The sequence below is a fragment of the Gigantopelta aegis genome, chromosome 7 (assembly GCF_016097555.1).
Source record: "Gigantopelta aegis isolate Gae_Host chromosome 7, Gae_host_genome, whole genome shotgun sequence".
NCBI classification, from domain to species: Eukaryota; Metazoa; Mollusca; class Gastropoda; order Neomphalida; family Peltospiridae; genus Gigantopelta; species Gigantopelta aegis.
In genome coordinates this window covers 6,571,117-6,592,413 of record NC_054705.1, presented here as the reverse complement: position 1 = coordinate 6,592,413, position 21,297 = coordinate 6,571,117, and the positions used below count along the sequence as shown (strand labels likewise).

The 21,297-nt window shown below is 39.1% G+C and overlaps 1 protein-coding gene across 1 annotated transcript; it reads right to left on the bottom strand.

Annotated features, from left to right (window-relative positions):
- Nucleotides 1-1,547: 1,547 nt before the first annotated feature.
- On the bottom strand, nt 1,548-19,715 carry LOC121377351 (putative carboxymethylenebutenolidase). Its single transcript, XM_041505306.1, has 2 exons — nt 19,614-19,715; nt 1,548-2,460 (listed from the first exon to the last, which is right to left on the bottom strand). Exon 2 carries the CDS (start codon nt 2,432-2,434, stop codon nt 1,757-1,759), a length of 678 nt encoding a protein of 225 aa, XP_041361240.1. The 5' UTR covers nt 2,435-2,460; nt 19,614-19,715; the 3' UTR covers nt 1,548-1,756.
- Nucleotides 19,716-21,297: the final 1,582 nt, after the last annotated feature.

Below are 21,297 nucleotides of genomic sequence, written 5' to 3'. Positions count from 1 at the left end.
AGAGTGTCGTTGGCCGACTGTGGCAACGGTACCAAGCAACGAATTCTGTTCGAAATCGTCCACGTTCGGGAAGACCCCGAAGCACTACAAATAGAGAGGACCGCTACATCACCAATATGGCTCTACATCAACGCACAACCACTGCACGCCGATTACGTGATCTGCGGACTGCGACTGGAACTCGAGTGTCTGATCAAACCATACGCAATCGTCTGAGAGCCAATAATCTACGCTGCCGTCGCCAGGCTGTTCGACCACCACTCCTACCACGTCACAGAACGGCCAGACGTCACTGGTGTACGCTTCATCTGCGGTGGCAACGTGTTCAATGGGGTCGAGTGATGTTCACTTATGAGTCCAGGTTTAGTCTCCAGTTCAACGACGGTCGGGTTCGTGTCTACAGACGTCCTGGGGAGCGCTTCGCTGACGTTAACGTTAGACAACGTCACCGGTTCGGTGGTGGCAGCGTCATGGTGTGGGGCGGCATCTCTATCCACCACAGGACCCCCCTCTATGGGGTGGATGGCAATCTGAATGGAATCCGCTATCTGAATGAGATTATCCGGCCGTTGGTTCTCCCAGGCCTTCAGCAGATTGGCGGCGGGGCAGTTCTGCAGGATGACAATGCCAGACCCCACCGCGCCAGGGTGGTAACGGACTTTCTCAGACAACAAGGTATCGCCAGGATGGATTGGCCAGCATATTCGCCTGACTTGGCCCCAATGGAGCACGCCTGGGACGAATTAGGCAGGAGAGTTCGGGATAACCATGCCCCTCCGGCCAACCTTCATGATCTGGGTCAACTTCTTATGGCAGAGTGGCAGGCCATTCCCCAAGAGTTCTTCAGACGTCTGATCAACAGCATGAGGCAACGATGTGTCGAGTGTATTCGCGCCAGGGGTGGATTCACACACTATTAAACGAATGTTCTAATGTGTAAAATCCATGTTTGACAACCTTCAACTTTGACAGCATGTCATGTGACTTTCTTGTATACAGTGACGTTTATTTGTGGGTTTTTGTAAATATGGAACAATAAATAAAAAATTTGGTGTAGTTTACATCATCAATCTAATACACTCTGAAACTTATTTGGTTATAAATTTTTGACCCTTAAATTCTTTTGAGTAGTATAATTAAATTTTCTTTGCGTCTATACACTTTATGGCAATCTGATTGGTCCAGAGGTGCTTACTTTTTTTCGTTCATATCTCGATGAACCCAAAAAAATTAAGCCACGCCTACTAAGCCTCTACGCGGGCTCATACAATGTGCACATCGTTTTTTCGGTTCATACTTGCATGAACCAAAAAATAATTGCGTTCAATTCTTAAATAAACAAATAATAATAGAAAAGAAAAGAAAGAAAAAAAAAAAGAAAAGTAAAACAAGAGAAAAAACCCCACAATCTCTCTCTCTCTCTCTCTCTCTCTCTCTCTCTCTCTCTCTCTCTCTCTCTCTCTCTCTCTCTCTCACACACGATAAGATAGGCACTTGACGATAACACATTTTAGAGTGAAATTACCGAGTATCATAATAAAACCAAATTAGCACATACACAACTTTATTAATTATAACAGGAACTAAGAATAGACTGGATGAAAGATTTTGTGTGTGGGAAGTATAGTCTTGGTAAGCCTTGCAAACCATGTCCACTATTGCTGGGTCATTGATTTTGTGCGTGGTTGTCAAGTGGGAAATGTCATCTTGGTAAGGCTTGCAAAGCATGTCCACTGTTTTGTGTATTAGCTATAGCTTATTTGAGATGCTTCGTGAAGAAAGCATACATTCGTTCCAGAGCCTTTTCACTTGCCTCTTGGTTGAAGTTTGGGTTGGATCTGTTGGTGAAGGCGTGTCCCGCGTCATACATATAAAACTCGTGGTTCACCTTTCCCGCCTCTAGCTGCTTTCGTAGCTTTTCAGCATCAGATGGGGACGAGAAGCCCACGATGTCATCCTTGTCGCCAAAATGGCACTGGATAGGGACCTTCATCGTCGAGGGATCGCACAGCTCCTTACTGGGCACCCCATAAAACACCACGCCTGCGCTGACTTCCGGTGTCAGGCAGCATGCAGCTACTGTGAGGGCGCCACCCATGCAGTAGCCAGTGACTCCAATCTTGGTACAGCCATGTTTTAGTAGGTACTTCGCACAGCCTTCGATATCCTTCACTGCTCCAAACCAGTCGAGGCCAGACATGAGGTGGCCTGCTACCTCGTTGTTGGTCCCCAACTGACCTCGGTAAAGATCGGGAACGATCGTGGTAAAGCCGCCCTTCTTGCCTATTTCCTGTGCCCTGTCTTGTATCTGCTGGTTTAATCCCCACCATTCCTGGAGCACTATGATTCCAGCTGATCTTTCGGCACCTTTGAATAGAACGGCAGGTACCTCCCCTTTCTTGTTTTCTGAGGAAACTTTGACGCGTTCACCCATCGTTTTAAAGCTGACCTGTTGCAAAGCTGAAAGTAACAAAACAAACAAATGCATGTAACGCTTAATAATAAGTTTAAAAATACAATGTACTTCTGGCACCAAAATATCTGGGACAAAATTAATAGCAGTTGGCTGTTGTCAAAGGAAAGGGTGCCGTGTTGAGGGTCTCACACCAGTCACAAGTTCAGCCAGCTAACGTTTCACGAACTATTTGATTGGTTTTCGACGTGGTCATTTCGTTTAACGTGAAGCGCATAAACCAGTCTAGCGGACGTTAGCGACAAGCGGTTGACTGGGTTTGGTTCAGTCGGACCGATTATGATGTCGGAATACGATTTTGTCGTCATATTGCATACTCTTCACTAGCTAGAAAACATTAGCATACATCTGTCACATGTTACAAATCAAGCCAAGTTGTTTACTTTAGCATGCTATGATCAGCCACAATATTAGTCTAAGACTGTGACAGAAGCCTTTGTGGTCATCAAAAGTTAGTCAGAGCACAGTGGCGGATCCAGAAAATCCATTTAGGGGGTGGAGGCAGTGACATGAGATGGTACGCCAAGGGAACTTTGGAGGGGGATTGTAAAAAAAATGAAAATTAATATATAATAAAATTTTAACTATCGCAAAATTTAGATCCGCCTCTGGAGCACGACTTGTGCACTAAAGCCTGTTTAACCCCCCCCCCACCCCCCCCCCCCCCCCCCCCCGTGAATAGATAAATACGTTAGAACGAATTCCGCAAGCATTAGATCGATCCAACTGTATATGGTTGATAATGAGAAGTGACTTCTAAATCTCTTATACCAACTACCGTCACTGATATATTACTGACTCCAGAAGAGTTGTTAAAATTGATCAGATGCTAATGTGGCAGTGAATATTCAAGCAGAACAAACAAATGTGGCTGCAACAATTCCAACGTGAAATGTAAAGTTGTGGGTGTATACATAGGCGTAAGGGCTCCCATTAGTGTAAAATTCAGGCTGGCTTTTGCCCAAATTAAACAAAAATGCCCGAATCTGGATAAATAGAGACTAATACATAAGTGGCCGTTAGATACCATTTATCTCACAACGAGTTGTTTTAAAATGTATCTAACGAGCGAGTTTGATACGTTTTTAAACAACGAGTTGTGAGATAAATGGTATCTAACGAACATGAATGTATTATTCTCTCTCTTACATATTCTCAAAAAAGCAGGTTTTAAGAAAATCTTAAAGCCGCACACCCTAGTTCCATCCAGCGAAAATAAATTATAATTTGGTTAATCTACAAACCTGTAACACACTTAGATCACATTTTTATCAAATGGAGTGAAAAAGCAGATTTTATATCGACAAATACCATGGGAATCCCCATGTCCCAATTGCTTGAAATAATTTTGAAAGTTTGTATTCTGATGTCACCGGTAGATGTCGCTCGAAGCACAACAATGCCTACGTCACGACAAATTTCACAGACTTGGGGTGCGTTCTTTTCACCTCTCCTGGACATGTTCCAACTGTTCTGTCCTGGTTGTATCCCCTCTCCAGATATCGTAGGACTTTGCAAAATTATTGGTTTTAAGGGTTTGTAACGTTTTGTATTGAGTTACTTACTTGTCTGAACTTTATTGTTACTGAAAATGTTCACGAACTGTGAAGAAAAATCTCACAAATGAACAACAACAAATCGGATGTTGATTGCGCGAACCGTGCACGAGAAAACAAACCGAACCAAAATGATAACGGTCACGTGGTATAATAACGTCTGTGACATTGAAATGGAAATATCCCGTCTAAAAATAGATTAGACCTTGTCTGCTCAACGTTTTTTTCTCAAGCGTTCGTCCGTTTTTCAGAAATACGAAAAATGCATTTTGTGGTATTACAAACACCAGGATTACCAGGATTACCAGAAAACACTTCAGGTGAATGGAAATGTATATTCTAAATAATAAACGGTAAGTAAAGTGCAATTTTATTTGTGAAAAAAATAGGTTTAATAGCGAAAAACAACGCCGTAATGGTTAACAACTAGCCGTAACTAGGGTGTGTCCCTTTAACATCTTTTCCGACTAAGTTATTTACAGCCGTTACAGACACATGATTGTCAGGTTAACTATACGTCACAGTGTAATCTATTTCCACCGTGTTGTTTTTCATTGGCTGCATGCACTGGTGACCTGGTCGTCACCCAGGGGTCGCGTTAAGACGAGTCCAAGCGTCCTTGAACGTATGGAAAGCAGACTTGGACGCCTGCTCATCACAAGTGATAATAAAACCGTCCCAGTTTATTTTCAAAGAAACATTCCAGACGCATGTTTATTTCATCATCACCACGTCATAAGTGATCTGGACGCATGGAATCAGTTAGCCAAGTCAATCCGTCACTCATAATCCTGCCATGATCTCTGCTATCGTTCCCACTATAAACCTATTGTAAAAAATGAGTGGATATCACTTTCTTCTCCTGATCGTCTTGTGGAATTGTGGGAATGGCAAGACGAGTATATATTTTGAAAGGTATAGAGGACGCTTCGGTGATTACGGTTTATTCTTTCAGGCCGAAACGCCATCGGAAATCCTTGTGTGGCCAATGTACGTCACAATCAATGGGGTTTCCGTAAGCAGTACACGGGCTATGTTACTAACACCGGAGCCATGTTAACAGTCGACATGTACCTTACTGTAGTGAAAAGATGAAATGTCACAATAACTTAATAATTGCGACCACTATATCAGCAAACTACATCAATATATCACTATACGTCTAAACATTGATATAGTTTAGATATTTTGTGGATTTGTTTAAAGGAGATCAGACACCAAAAGACATGTAGTGTGTAATGGATTAAGTTAGCGTCAAAGACCGCATTACTCTAACGCCCGGCTCGCTGCGAGGCACCGGTCAGCTGCGCGTCTTAGGTTTGGGGTAAAAACAGAAGTGGGCGGGATTATGCATAGATCTGAACGAAAGCGAGGCAATACGTCATCGGTGAGAGTTACCAAGCAATACCGGTACGCGTGTCGATTCTTTGGTTGTGCCTTTTAGTCATCTTCTTCTTTTTTTTGTCTCCAGGTTTATCGGAAATTTAATTTACAAGATAATTAGTGTTATTATATACTGTCGACGTAATTATATGATGGTTAACTGCGCAGTGTTTAACTGCAACAGTAACAGCAATGCATCCCAAGAAACATCATGGTTTCGATTTCTAAAAAAACCCCGAAAGTTGTTTTAAAACATGGACGCATTATTGTCGTCGAATGGGCTTTACAACAACTAAATACAGCAGGTTATGGTACATTTACAATGTGAAAATTAAAACAAGTATGTACTTAAGATATACATTAAAAAAAGGTATTGCAATTTGTTCACATACGAATATTTAAACCACATTTATTTACCTATAATTACCAAATTAATTTTCACCGACAGCCCATAACGACTCCATACTAACGTCTCTTGATCTAGTTGGTTTGTTAACCTCATAACAAAACACCTTCAAAACGTAAATTATTACGTTAGTTAACAATGTTTATCGTCAGTTCAGTATACTGCCATTAAAATTAAAATGCTAACACTCTGTTAGGAACAACATATGTACTCTGGCCAGAAGGAATGATGGTTAAATAATTTTAAAGCTAATGTCGATTATTAAAGCATAATAAAATTGTACTTTTCAATGCTTTCTGTATGTCATATTAAAAACACTCTACACCAAATAATTATTTTAATACCTACCCTGGGTTTCTGCCAGAGGGTGCGGAGGGTAAACTTATATGTATGTGCTAAAAAATCTCAGATATTAATGTGTGTGTGTGTGTGTGTGTGTGTGTGTGTGTGTGTGTCTATATATATATATATATATATATATATATATATATATATATATATATATATATATATATATATATATATATATATATATATATATATGTTTTATTTTTTCGATAGACTATAGTAACATAATTGCTGTTTAAAATTTATAAAAGTGCATGAAATAAAATGTTCAATAAAAAACCCCATTTCAAACCTATAACCACCCAATATACTCCTTTGAATATATTTAGTTTTTACAGGCCCGTAGGAACGACTGTGTGTGTGGGGGGGGGGGGGGGGGGGGGTGGCACTGACGGACCGGGTATAAACTCTACATCAGATTTTGGTTACAATGGTAAAAAAGTGGGGGTACCTGTTTTACCTGTTATATATTTTACCTGTAATATATTTTCATCAGGACTTCCTTCTTCCTCCATGAATAATTAAAGAAAATAACACTGGATATATTGTAATTATTTTTATTTTATTCCAATATATAACAAATGTGCTTTATGTCAGTATGTGGAGCAAACTACCTGAAACAGTTGGTTTGAAATCATGATTACAAAATCCTAAAGATAAAAGTAACTGGCTCCTAACCTCACCCTCTACATATTATCAACATTTGTACAGGCCTGTAGAAACGATATTTGAAGTGGGGGAGGGGATACGGTCTTTAGTGAGGGATACAAACTAGATTTTTATCTTTATATCATCTTTACTTATGCAGAGTAGTGAAAATTTAAAACATATATTTTTATCCTAGAGTGTGTGATGGAGAACAAGTCCCTAGGCCCGCCCCTGTTTCTACGGGCCTGTTTTATTTTATATTAATAAATGCAAAGACTACATAATAATATTGTCGATAAGACATTAGTTGTAAAATGATTGTCAGTATATGACAACAGTATATTTTCCAACATTTCTGTGTTTCTGTACCCGGCTGTGGACAGTTTCGGCAGACTGGTAACACATTTTCTTAATAATTAAAAAAAACAACTGTTTAACCAAGCACATTAAAACTTGGAGGGTAACTAGTTAAGAGAACAAAGTTTTTTTGTTAAATTATTATATTTTGCTTTGGTGAGGAGGGGACGCTTTTTGCAAATTTGCGAAATCAGCCTTTAGAATATCCACTGACGTGTCATATTTACATCTATGCTGAACAAGAGTTATGGATAAATATTATTACATTTTGTGTGCTTTTCTTCTAATTAGGTCCATTTGCTTCAGTTTACATTAAAAATGTCATTAAAAAAGTATGTTTAAAAAAATGCTTGTATGCTAGTCTATGACCGTGTGGCTTCCTCGTCCTCGTCGGCAGTTGATTCATCCGAATTTTCGTCTAAGACAACATTTTCAGGATTAGGGACAAAGTGTCTGATAAGTGGTTCAAACTGACACGGTTTGATGCCATTAGCACAAGCTGGACACAATTCTTCGTCACTCGAATCGCTATGTTCGTCCATGTTGCTTGGTAGATTCAGTTTTCTTCTCATCGATGACGTCACGGTTCTAGCTCATCAATTGTCGACAGTTTCCGGCAAACATCGGAGATCGGCGAAAAAAAAACCAACCCAACTTTCAATAAGGGGAGCGCGGTAGTTGCGTGTTGTGGTTTATGACGGCAAACAATTCATTACGCCGTATATATGCTTTGGTGTCCGGTCTCCTTTAATGAGGCTTCGAGGTGAAGTCAACGCCACACAAAAATACGGTCCTACGTGAAAAAGGAAACCAGTCTAGCAAGTCGTTTTCGTACACAGTTAAATAACATCAAAATACAGCGTATTCAACTTGCATTAATTATGAAACGAAATAAAAATAAGTAGAAACTGATGTGCAGATCGAAATTTTGTTTTATTTCTCGTTGTATCGTAGGCTTAATATACGTAGGTAAGGTGTGTACGTGTTGTACGGTTTTTCGTGACTAACATTAATTCGGACCAACTGCAAAATGGGAGTAAAATTATAATTTTGTAATATTTTTTTCGAAAATGATAATCATTGTGGAGTACTATGTCTGTGAATTTACATAAAACTTTTATTATGACTTTTTTAAACAAATTATCGTCAGTGACTTGGGTACCAGACGTTTCTCTCCAAGCCAGTTCGACCCCAACTATTTGTCGGTTCGCCCCACCCCCAATATTAATGTTAGGCAGTAAAGACGACATTGATTGATATACTTGGGTGTTAGTGATCACATGACCTATTTTACCTACAAACGTAGTCATTGTTCTTTTTCCCTTATCGATATTTTAAAAAAACAGGATACACCAAAACCCCAAGTGGGGTCGAACAGGTTTTTTGTTTGTTGGGGATGAACATATTTTACCTATTTGAGGCGTGTGTGTGTGTGTGTGTGGGGTGGGGTGGGGTGGGGGGGGGGGGGGGTGCAAATTTTATGATCAGTCTTCAAACTTACCTGGATGCTGTGAATGCCTTTTAAGTTAAAATGTATTTTTGCTTTATGACACCGCTAGAGCACACTGATAAATTAATTAGCTATTGAATGTCAACCATTTGGTAATTGACGGTTTTCCATTAGCAGCATTATTACTAAGTATACACTTCTCCACACATGACAGCAAATATCATGGGGTTTTATACCAGTCATGGGTCACAGTTTGGGACAATATACATTCACACCACTAATAACTATACTTTAATGTTTTTATAAAACATTTTGTCACCTTTCCTCCTCTCCATTTAATAAATAAAATGTTCCACTTAAATTGTTTTTGGAATACAGATTGCAGTAGTGAAACAATATGGGCCAAATTCATAGGCGTACGGTACGGGGGGACTGGGCAAGTTCAGTTCAACCCCCCCCCCCCCCCCCCCCCCCCCCCCCCCCCCAAAAAAAAAATGTCCAGTATGCCTATGGGTCAATTCATGGTATGGTAAACTGGCGCTTTAGATTGCAACTAAGCCAAGGTATTAAATGCTGTGCCCAAAATAAACATACCAAATTAAAGCGGCAGTATCCGGAATATTTTTATTATTTAAGCATATAGAACAGAAAATCCAATTACGTTTGGTGCATATATGACGCCGCACTCCGCATTGGTTTCATTACGCTGGCTTATCCAGGTCAAAAACAAAGCCAGTATTTCAAAAGTGGGACACTTTTAACGGGTTCCTACCGATGTCGGTTTTCATTGGCTTATCACAAGTGTGGAATTCCCCAAAAAGAGATCACGTGAGTTTTCGCAATTTTTTAACAAATTTAACTGTCTTGATTGAGGGGTCGTCTCATATCTCCAAAACATATTTATATCCATAGAGGTATGGTACAACGCCTTTCCAGGGGTGGGTGGCTGGGGGGGGATTTGCCTTGAAATTTTGACAGTGGCCAGCTGTTGGCATACGCGTTACATGTAAGGGGGTGTTACTAAGTACGTAACGATCTAGGGGTAGAGGAAGAGGGTACTGTGTTCGATTTACGTAACATTTTTCAAGACTATATATTATTTTTATTCATTACTTAGACCTAAAAAGGTGTTTTTTGGAAATGCGCGGTCGGTCTAGGATCGATCCCATCGGCGGGTATATAAAAGACCATGGTATGTGATATCCTGTCTGTGGGATGGTACATATAAACGATCCCTTGCCAAAAAAAATTGTAGCGGGTTTCCAAGGCGCGTGTGCAGGGATTTCAGCGGGGTTGGGGTTATAGACTGTGCTGAGCGAAGTTTATATGGGGCCATGCTCCCCCAGAAAATACATTTCGATTTTTTTTAAGCTTGGGCAAGTAAGGGTTTCGACCTCCAATACCCTCCCCCTGCACATGCACCCGATTCCTCTCTAAGATTATATGTCAAAATTACCAAATGTTGGACATCCAACAGCAGATGGAAGGAAGGATAGGATATGTTTTATTTAATGACACACTCAACACATTTTATTTACGGTTGTATGGCGTCGGATGATTATTAAATCAATATGCTCTAACTTTGATGTCGTTAACCTAACTTTACCCTTTCCAAACGAAAGAATATTTATTTGAATATGTCGATTTTAACACGTAAAATTAAGAGGTGAAAACGTTCATCGTCTACTTTAGTATATTTTATTTAAAAAATATATACATGATTAATGTGTTACTAGTATACAAACTAAACTTTGAAAGTTCTACTAACACTTTATAAAATATTAATTCTGAAATAGGAAGGTACGATTGTCGATAATACGTTGTCAAGATCAAACCGGTTTTAACGAAAGACTCAATACCGTATCCTCAACCGAACCCCTGCGCGTGCTGTAACCTCGCCGTGGTGCAGGGGTGTAACATTCTCTTTGGGAATGGCCAATACAGCACAAATTGAAGTTTAAGAGTAAAAGTCAGTATCTATCTGTGATATTTATATTTGTATTTTTACACAGTTCTTCACACTGTTTTTATTTATATCTTGAATTTTTCTATTGATGTTGATTATCACCTTATTTGTTTCCATTACCATGGTTTGGCGCCCGGTGGCCGATGTGTTTTTCGTGCTGGGGTGTCGTTAAACAATCATTCATTCCTCAACCGAACGTTCTTCGTACAGCGCAAGATTTCTCTTTTAATTTTTTGTGACGAACCCTACAATTTGAAATCTGCAAACGCACGTGTTAAATGAAACTGACAACAGGCTGTCGTTTGTGCTTTGCCAAGTTATGGCGGCACAGGCGACGAATCAAGCGTATACTTTAGATCTTCGTTCACAGCGAACACACACGAGTTTTTTAAAAGTGCATTTGAGCTTGTATTTCATATTTGTACATGATGTTATAATATGGTAATCAGAGACTAACTTTAAATACAAACATGCTTACCTCAAAACAGTTTACTTCAAAATCACTGAAATATTTTGCTTGAATTAGATTAAAATAACTTTAATGCAATATAACCCTTCAGCAGCAGAAAACAATATATACATGTATATATATTGTGCTCAAATGAGTGAGATCTAAAGCCCCGAGTACCAGTGCCACTAATGCAACAGCTGTGAAGGGTGAACTATTTTTAGATGAACTCTATTTAGTCATCAACATATTTTGGGTGTTTTTGTTTTTTTTACACCTGTCACCATGTTATGTTATATATACAGTACATAACAGAAAAAAAAGTCGACAAGCAATCCATAGTTTCGCAGTGTATTTATCCCCAGCAATAACTATCCAGGTCTTCCATCTGCTCACCCCTCCCTCTCTCTCTTTCCTTCTTCTCTATCTCCCTCCCCCAGATCAAAGCCAATTAATGTCAATGAATTTGTGGGGGGTTATTGGGGGAGAGGGGGGTATGAACCCAAATGTATGTAAACAGAAAGCATTTATAAATGTCTAAAAATATAAAACCAACAACATGCAAAGCATCATAATTTAGAAATATAAATCACAATTATTTAAAACAAACCCCCAAAAACCTTTCCAAGTTCCAAGTATAGTCTGATATTCACTTGTATCTCACAACTTCAACATCTGACACATTGACACTTATTACTTTTTTTTTTACTAAGGAACAATCATCATGAAACAAAAAACTTTGTTTCATCATCTGAATACGAATCTGGCACTTTTTTTTTATTGTTTCCATTTTCTCGTCTGTTTGTCCTGTCCCAACAAGACAATAAATCAGGTTCTATCCATAAAAACAAGCATGGAATGGCTTCTAGCTTCAGTCTTTAAGGAACCGTACTAGTTCTGTACCTGAAATGCAAAATTCAGTTATAATACAAATGTATTCATGTAGCTAAGTTTAATGATTTGCACTTATTTTTAAATCAACAAATAGGAAACAGGAATGTCTGTTTAAAGAGCCTCCGCAGATCCTATAGTATAGGTACTTTAGTACTTAGTATTTGACATACATGCATGTTATTTTTGGCACTTGGACTAGTGAGAAAAGAAACTTGCAGCTTTTACACAGCCAAACATCTATCAAATGTACACAAAATAATATTAAAATAATATTTGGGTGGAGGGGGTGTTATTGGGTTATTGTTCCTTTTCTTTCCTTATTTATAAATCTTTAAAAGAAAATGTGAAATGACTCGGGCAAACTGGTAACAAGGGCAAAACAACATCATAAAAGATGTTATAAAAATATAACATTATAATTTATATAGTATAATACTATTACTGGAATCAGTATAAAGATGCCGGGAGGAGGTGGGAGGATGATTGTGCAAACAAATATAATACATGTATATCCTACCAGTAATTTGAAGAAAAAACCCCCGAAATAACACCCCCACTATCCAAATATTATTTAATTTTTATTATTATTATATGCATGGTATACATGTATGTAAGGTTATATGGTTAAGGACAACACAGATAATGAGAGGAAACCTGCTTCCACCACACAATGGGCTATTCTTTCTGATGGGCAGAAAGCAATCTTTTATATATGCAGTATCCCACAGACAGGATGGTACATACCACAGCCTTTGTTACACCAGTTGTGGAGCATTGGATAGAATGAAAAATAGCCCAATGGACCCATTGCGGAAATCAATATTAAACCTACCACACATTAGGTGATTGCCTTACCACTGGTCTATGTCCTGGCTCTACGAGTATATAAAATCTTGAGAGGCTTCGTATTACAATTTGATTGGCTGCACATTACAATTTGATATCCTTGCATTATTCATTAATTATGCAAAGATTAATTGTAGGATTGATTAATTAAATGTGTACTTATAATTGACAAGTAGGCTAGACCTAAATAATGTAAAAGTGGTGAAACAATAGCACATGCAAACTGATAATATCAGTGATAGAGATAGTGTGCCTTTAAGCAAAAAGAAAAAATTAATATCATCGTGTTATTAATATTTTATATTTTAGCATTACCTAAACTATATTCTAACAGAATCTACAGGAGAAAATAGTAAAATACAAATTCAGTAGGACTTACATGTTTTATAATCTTCTGTCGCAGAATATATGCAGTCTGTAAAAACAAACAACACTGACGGTCGACTTTCAAGTGTCATTTGTCTTAACTCATAGCAACAATCCGTCTTTTGTTTTACAATATCTTGCCACTTGGAAAGTTTCCTTCTTCCGTGGCATTTTCAGTCGAGTCCGATTTGAACAATGATGAAGCAGGACGTGTGCGCCTGCTCTCTCGAGCTACCCCCCCACCTGGGGGGACTCATTGCTTCGTACGGAGTGCTTTTGGAGTACCGCGTCACGTACACCGGGCCACGGGCAACCGTGACCTTGGTGTACGGTGAACCAGCGAGGAAGCCATCTAGGAGGAGGAGGAGGAGAAAGACGGACGCGCCAGGGGCGGACCGGGGGAAGTCAAAACCGGTAGCTCAACTATCGGCGGCGACTTCTTCCGTTGTACGCCCCAAGCCCCAGTCTACACCAGCGAGACCAACTGATACAGCTCTGCTGGATCCAGCTGTTGACTTGCCAGTGGCGAAGCCGGAAACGGACCTTAACCGGGCCCTGATGGAATCGCCCCCCACATCTCCGAAGCCTTCAGCCTCCGGGTTTCCAGCGATGCCACGCCCACCCAGGAAGAGTGGCGCTGCAGAAACCCAGGCCCGTCTTGTGGCCGTTGGGAAACGGAAGGCGGTTGTGTCCCCAGGCGACCAACCAGACAAGCCAAGTCCGCCGACTCAACCGCCTACACCGACTTCACCGCCGCCGATAGAGGATCCGACCATCGGCCAGCCTTGGGCATTACAGTCTGGCAAGCTACCATCGCGCTACGCAAGGCTGGTCAAGACCAACATCGGGGATGTCCGTCGGCTCTTATGCGAACCTGGTCCGGAGACCTACGAACCTCTGCCGCTGACGGAAGGAGAGTTTTCGGTGAGGAGGATCATTATGAAAGATGGGAGAGGGATCTGCCTTACTGTCCGCCGGAGGGGACTTTTCCACCAAGGGATGCTTCTCGATGAAATGGACAACCCGACCATCCACCGCGTCATCAAGACCGTTGCCGGGGAGGACTACCGTCCAATCACCGAGAGCATCGCCAAGTCCACACACCGGCAAGCCCTCCACCATCTGGATTCGACCCTCTTCATCAGCTCTCCTTGACGACATCCCCTCTACCAACTTCCTTTTCCTCCGTGAGTAACCTCTTTTATTGGGCTAGTTAGACTTTAAACGTTTTGGAAGCAGTTCAAAATTCTTATGTTTATTTTTTTATAAGTAGTCTAACGCATTTTACTTTGGCGCCCGTTCAATTGCTCAAAATCACCTTAAAACCTTTTGGCTGAGCAGTCTTACCTACTTTGGGTTAAATTTTAGAGTCCAGACATGTTTTGGTATGCAGTTACTCTTCATAGACTTAGGTAAAAAACAGGCTTCACCGAGGAATCGAAATTCAGCCAATCAGAGCACGGCTCCCACTCGGTGTACTTCAAGCTTTATGAAGTGTCTGCTATTTGGTCCGCGCTCGCGCTGACCGTACTAAATGGCTTTCTTCCAAATTCCGCCCACTTCAAACTTACCCCCCCCCCCCCCCCCCCCCCCCCCCCCCCCCCCCCCCCCCCCCCCCCCCCCCCCCCCCCCCCCCCCCCCCCCCCCCCCCCCCTCCTGCTCCGGAGTTAGTCACTGGCGAAGTCAGAGGCTAAATCCGTAGTGGGCGTGCCTGAACCTCTGTGGATAGGGGCACGAGAAAATAGTTCCCACTCCCACTCTTCCGTGGTATTGAGGAACACAAAAACACGAAGAAAGCATTATTTATAGAACTTTTTACAAAATGTTATAGACGCAAAGTCGTTTACTTCCTTGTTTTTCATAGTGTCACGTGGGAGACCCTGTTGTTGCGTAACGCCACCTATTGATGAGTTGGCGCACCTTGAACGCCCATTATTTATTTAAACCATTAATACTATCGACATTAAAGTCTACGAAATGACGTCATTATGACGTAGATTGGCCACACTGATATTGAGCAATTGGTAGTTTAATATATTGATCATTTTGTTGGCGTGCGCTACAACAGCTTGCTCTGAATGTGCACGTAAAGCACTGTGACCTGACCTGATCATTTAGTTGTGCTAATGGCGACTGACACTGGTGAAATGTTAACATCAATGAGGTCCGTTTTGGCCATACAGTATCTTAATGTTTAATATATATTATTTCTACTGGCACCTTACGAAATATAAACATTATGTTGGTTAAATTGTTTTAAAAGGTATTGTATACTGACACACAATGAAAACGCAAAAACAACTTTTCATTGCAAATAACGACAAACTATTAATGAATTGATGGATAATGTAATATGACATTAATGACTGGTATTCATGAGATACATTCACATGGAAACATGGCCAGTTATCATCAGTAATCGAGTTGCATTCGTAATCGAAAAGTTCACCCCCCCCACCCCCACCCCACCCCCCATATCAAGGTCAGTATCTGGTGTGTCCACCATTAGCCCATGAGCAAGCTCAGCGACGTTACGGAGATGGTGTAGTCGAATCTGCCGATCTTGGCGTGGGGTCGTAACGGGACGTTGACCAGATCGAGGTGGATCACGGACACTCCCGGTCTGTTGATGACGTTCAACAAGTCGTCCAATAGTTGATGGATGGACTCTGAAGGTCCTAGCAACTTGGCTTTGCGAAGTACCCCCCTTGAACCATGCCCAACACTCGCCCCTTTGTTCTTCTCCAAGTCGTGGCATTCTTAATGTGACGAGGAATATGACACCGTTACATAACTTTTAGGTGTCCACATACTGGCATTTCATGTGCATTGCATGCAGCATCATTGAGCATGTAGTGAACGCATTTCACACCATTTTGTGGGTTTCAAAACCAGGATTAAAACCCAGACAAAAGTACCAATCAATGGTTTCCTCTCATAAATTGTTATTTTAAGTCCAATAAATATATTTTTCATTAATCACAACAAAATATTGCAAAATATCTGTTTTGCGTTTTCATTGTGTGTCAGTATATATACCATCGACGTCCCAAACTGCGTTCACCTAACAACAAAAACACGAATACGATATTTACGGAAATATTATTCTACATTTTTCAGCTACGATACGTGAAACAAAATAGATTTTAATCATTTAACGTAAAAAAAATCAACAATTTGGATGTAAAACAAATCCATTCTAGTAAACAAAAGTGAAACACCCTACAGTAAACAGGAAAAAGTGCGACGTTTTTAACTGCGTTCAGGTGCATGCGTTTGCAAAATGTATCGTAATGCGTATGTGCAGTTCATCATTTTCCATTTTTAAGACAACTACATAAAAAAATATATGTTTCTTAATTATGCACATTTGCCGAACACTTAATTTATTCAAAGGAAAAATTCAATTTGTCAAGCGTTCTGGTCAGGTCTGCGTTTTATCAACACATATCGCTTACACTTGATGTCAATACTGGCAGGCATAATGAGTACAAATATTTGGTATAATAGTCATATCATTAAAGATGATAAACCTATATTGTATAAACACTATATTGAAAAAGGCATAATTTTTATACATGATTTATTGAATGAGCAAGGACAGTTTATGGATTATGAAGTTTGTAAAGCAAGATACAATATAAAATCAATTTTTTTAGAATATGCCACTTTAATAAGAGCAATCAGAACATTTATTGGCAATATTAAAACTGATAACCAAATATTTGTACCTCTGAACAATCCAATTTTCCCTTTCAATTTAAGCATTTTTCTAAAAGATGCTAAGGGATGTAAAACAATATACCAATTATTGAACAGGAATAAAGTACCAGAAATAAGCCCATGTCTTTGAATAAGCCAACCTCCGTTTTGATAGCATTTAAGAAATTAGGCCCTCATTCGTAAATAAGCCCCACCCCCAACTTCGTCACCTTATAAATAACATGAAATTACAAGTTTGCTCAAAGTTCATTTAAAAGGTCATACCTCCTGCAGATAATTAAACACAAATGTAACACAATATTTTACCACCAGTGAGATTTAGCAGTCTAACAATAACAGTGTGTAACATTGTTTTCAATTTCATGCCTGCAGTATTTCTCTGAAGTATCCAAGCCCAAGTATGAACTAAAAACCAATGTCTATTTTTACCACCACACTGGGTCCGCAGTTAATGCTAATTAAGCAAATACCTTATTCTGATTGGCTAAGAACAATGACCTTAGATTGACAATTCTTTGTAGTGTAAGCTGGCTGCCTGTGTCAGAAACGTGTGTATATTTGTTTGTTGTTAATTGCTGTTGTTTTAAGTCTTCTCAGCATTAAATTTTGGATGTAAATAAACAGCACTGGTAAGTAATTGTAACATAGAAGGTGTGTTTCTGATAATTAAGATACTAGTAAAAAAAACCCCACAATTTAATTAATAAACAATTATTATTTATTAATAACAAATGGAACACTAAATAATAGATGTGCTACTGAACGTTTTTTGTTTTCTTCCTAGATTATTATTATTAAAAAAATGTTTCAACAAAACTGGCCCCTTGTCTGGGAATGAGCCCACCCCATGCCAAACTCACAATGAGTTGTCTTGGCCCCCTGGGCTTATTTCCGGTCAAATACGGTAATACCTACATCACAAATAAAATAATATTATTGTAAATTGGGTTGTACTTTTTCTCCACAAATATGGGGATATTATTACAGTTTACCGTTTTTCAGTTTTAAAAGACCCATCTTTAATGTGGTTCCAGTATAAAATCTTGCACAGAACAAATACTTTTTTGCATAAAATAAAATATATAGATTCTGATATTTGTCATTTTTGTTATCTCCAACCAGAAACATTGGAACATTTGTTTTATAATTGTACAAAAGTTGCTGAAGTCTGGAAAGCTGTTGAATATTGGTTACAAGCCAAAGATGAACACATCTCATTGGACAAAAATATAGTTTTGTTTGGACTTACAAATCAAAAATACAGATTTATTAATTGGCTAATTATTAATGTAAAATATTACATTTATAGAATGAAAATTCAGAAGTCCGGACTAAATGTTGAGGCACTTCAAAATATAATAAAAGATAAACTGCAAATTGAAAAATATATATTGTATAAAAAATGTCAGTTCAGTGAATTTGAAGAAGTTTGGAGACCTTGGTAAATTTTCTTCGAAACAAATGGTTAATGGTTATAGTTTGGAAATCTGTCTTCTTTACTCTTTTTTTTTTTTTTTTTTTTAATTTTTTTTTAAAATTTATTATTATTTTATTATTATATTTTTTTTCTCTCTCTCTCTCTCTTGACTTGAACATTCTCTCTTATTTTTTTATCTGCCCATATGAAACCTGTAATGTAAAGGTATTGTATATTGGTTATTTTTAATAGAGGTTATTCACGTCACATCATTTTGCATCCCTTGTTGAGAATAACCTCTATACATGCATATTTATATATGTACATGCAGGGATTTGTCCAGGATTTTTCACTAGGGTCCCATAGCAGATGAAATTGGGAAAACAAAATAAACAATAAAGACAAATTGAGAATTTTCAATGCCTGTTTCTTTTGAGAGGGGGACCTTTTTGGGTACCAGAGAATGTCTGGATAGATCCCTGACATATAGGCCTATATGTAGTTATATTATAGACTCATACTGTAAGTAATGACTTCAGAGGCCCCAACCCTGACATTACCAAATGGTTTCTGGGGTAATAAAATTAAAAAAAAAAAAAAAAAAAAATACTGACAGGTATTACGTCCATACCTGCGCATAGTTTGTAAAATATAATTTTTTTAATGAATTGATTCTAAATTAACAAAATTTATATACTCAAAATTATTTACAACCGTTAGGAATGGATTATGAATACTATTCACTACAATAGAGGCACAAAAATGTAGCATACTTTTTGCAGTTCAAATATAATAATTGAAAACAAATTCTAACAACAGGGGTCCTAAAAATCATAAAAATTTAATTCTTTGGCCTTGTTGATCTGGCACGTGTGAGGTCATGTGACACGCACCGAATGTTAATTCATCTTTCTCGATTTTAAGTCAATTTCTACGAGTCATGTGGACCCTATATTGGTAATTTTAAGGAATAAACAAAAACGACTTGGTAAAATTAATGGTTTTAGGGGTTTGTAAAGTTTCGGATTTAGATACTTACTTTTCTCAACTTTATTGTTTATAAAAATGTTCCTGAACTGTGAAGAAAAACCTTATAAATGAACGACATGCCGATGACAACAAATCGGATGTTGATTGCGCGAACCGTGCACGAGAAAACAAAGTGAACGGAATTTGAAGCATAACGCAGTTAGGGACGTTGACGATAACTATCGCTAACCCAAACCCTAACCTTAAACTAACCTCTAACAAATATTTCTTTAAAAATTGTATGGGGGAAAATAAGGAACTCCTGCCGTTTTGTTTAGTTTTTTTCCTTTTAAATTAACTTACCTGTTGCAAGTACGAGAAAGCGAGGGGCCTATAGGGACCAAAACCTTACTTCCGCGTTATGTGCTAAAAATAGCAATATTACCCATACCTCTGTGCGGCCGGCCATGGTGGAAGGGCTTTCCAGTCGATTCGTCCACTGGACAATTCGTCCACCGGATGATTCGTCCACGGACGATTCGTCCACTCACCTCGATGACTGCATTTTTTTCAAACATATTAATAGTTATGTCTTTGACATTGTAATCGTTTCTTAACATTATTTTGTGTATACTATAACCAAAAAAGTAAAATAGAGTTAGAATTCAACATTACTATCCAGTTTTTATTAACTGTTTGTATTCATTATCATGCGGTTGATTCGTCCACGGACGATTCGTCCACGGACGATTCGTCCACTCGCTCGTACATAATGTGGTAAATAGGTAATGCAAGCCTCCGCGTCGGAAGACTTTATTACCACCCCACCCCACCCCCACCCCCACCCCAGAGATATTTGGACAGTCGTGTTTCATTCAGTTACGGGTATTATAGGATCCCCGTGACAATCTGTGAAAATGTCCTCACTTTAATTTAAAAAAAGAGTCGTTCCACTATATTTTACACTGCCGCCCCTGCTCTGGTACCCTCCCCGCCCCCCCCCCGAATCCCCCCCCCCCCCCCCCCCCCCCATTTTGAGCTCTAGTTTAGCTCGTGCTCGTCGTGGTTTCTTGGTTGTTGTATCATGCGCAATCGTAGGACAGGTGCCGGTGGGGATACAGGCTTGGAACAGATATGTTTAAAAAAAAGTAAAAAAAAGTCATATTTATCGACCACCTTAAATAATTGTTGTAATCCCCAGGGATGAAGTGATCACTGCAGATCCTATTCCATCGTGATGGTCGTCCTTTCCATTACGCACGGGTTCATAGTACCAAAGAAGAGAGTTAATTCCGTGTCAAAGTTCGAGGTGCACCTCAAATATTTACATGCGGTTGCATAGTACCACAGAAGAGAGTTCCGTGTCAAAGTTCGAGGTGCACCTCAAATATTTACGGGGTAAAAACAGTTGTTTGATTGCGATTGGTAGTAATATGTGATATTGATTATTTGTGCAAATACTATTATTCATTGACAATAAATAAATACACTTTTATTTGTTATATAGTTGTTATGCAGGTCGAAACTAATGCGGGGTACCCCCCCCCCCCCCCCCCCACAATGGACCTGCAATTTGTTTTTAGCAAAAATGATGGTTGCTATTAAAAACATTAATTAAATCTCTTAAATGGTATGTGACCCCCCCCCCCCCCCCCATTTTCTTGCAGGTAGATTAGAATTGAGGTGCCACACTTTTTATTGCTGTACTCCCTGGGTGTGTTGATATGCTGCTTATATCAGTTTTATTAGTAAACGTTAACATTATCGGCAATATGAATTGATTTCGTCTATTAGAACCATGTGAAGGTAGATTAGTGGTCGGATGAATTCCCGAAGGAAGAAAAGAACCGAGAAGCACCCAAAGACTCATCGAATAATAATAAAAAAAAAGACTATTGATTAATAAATAAATAAATAAATAAATAAATAAATAAATAAATAATAAAATTAACATGACACGTAGAAATTGACTTAAAATGGAGAAAGATGAACTAAGATTCGGTGCGTGTCACAGGACCTCACACTGCCAGATTAGTTCAAGATTAAC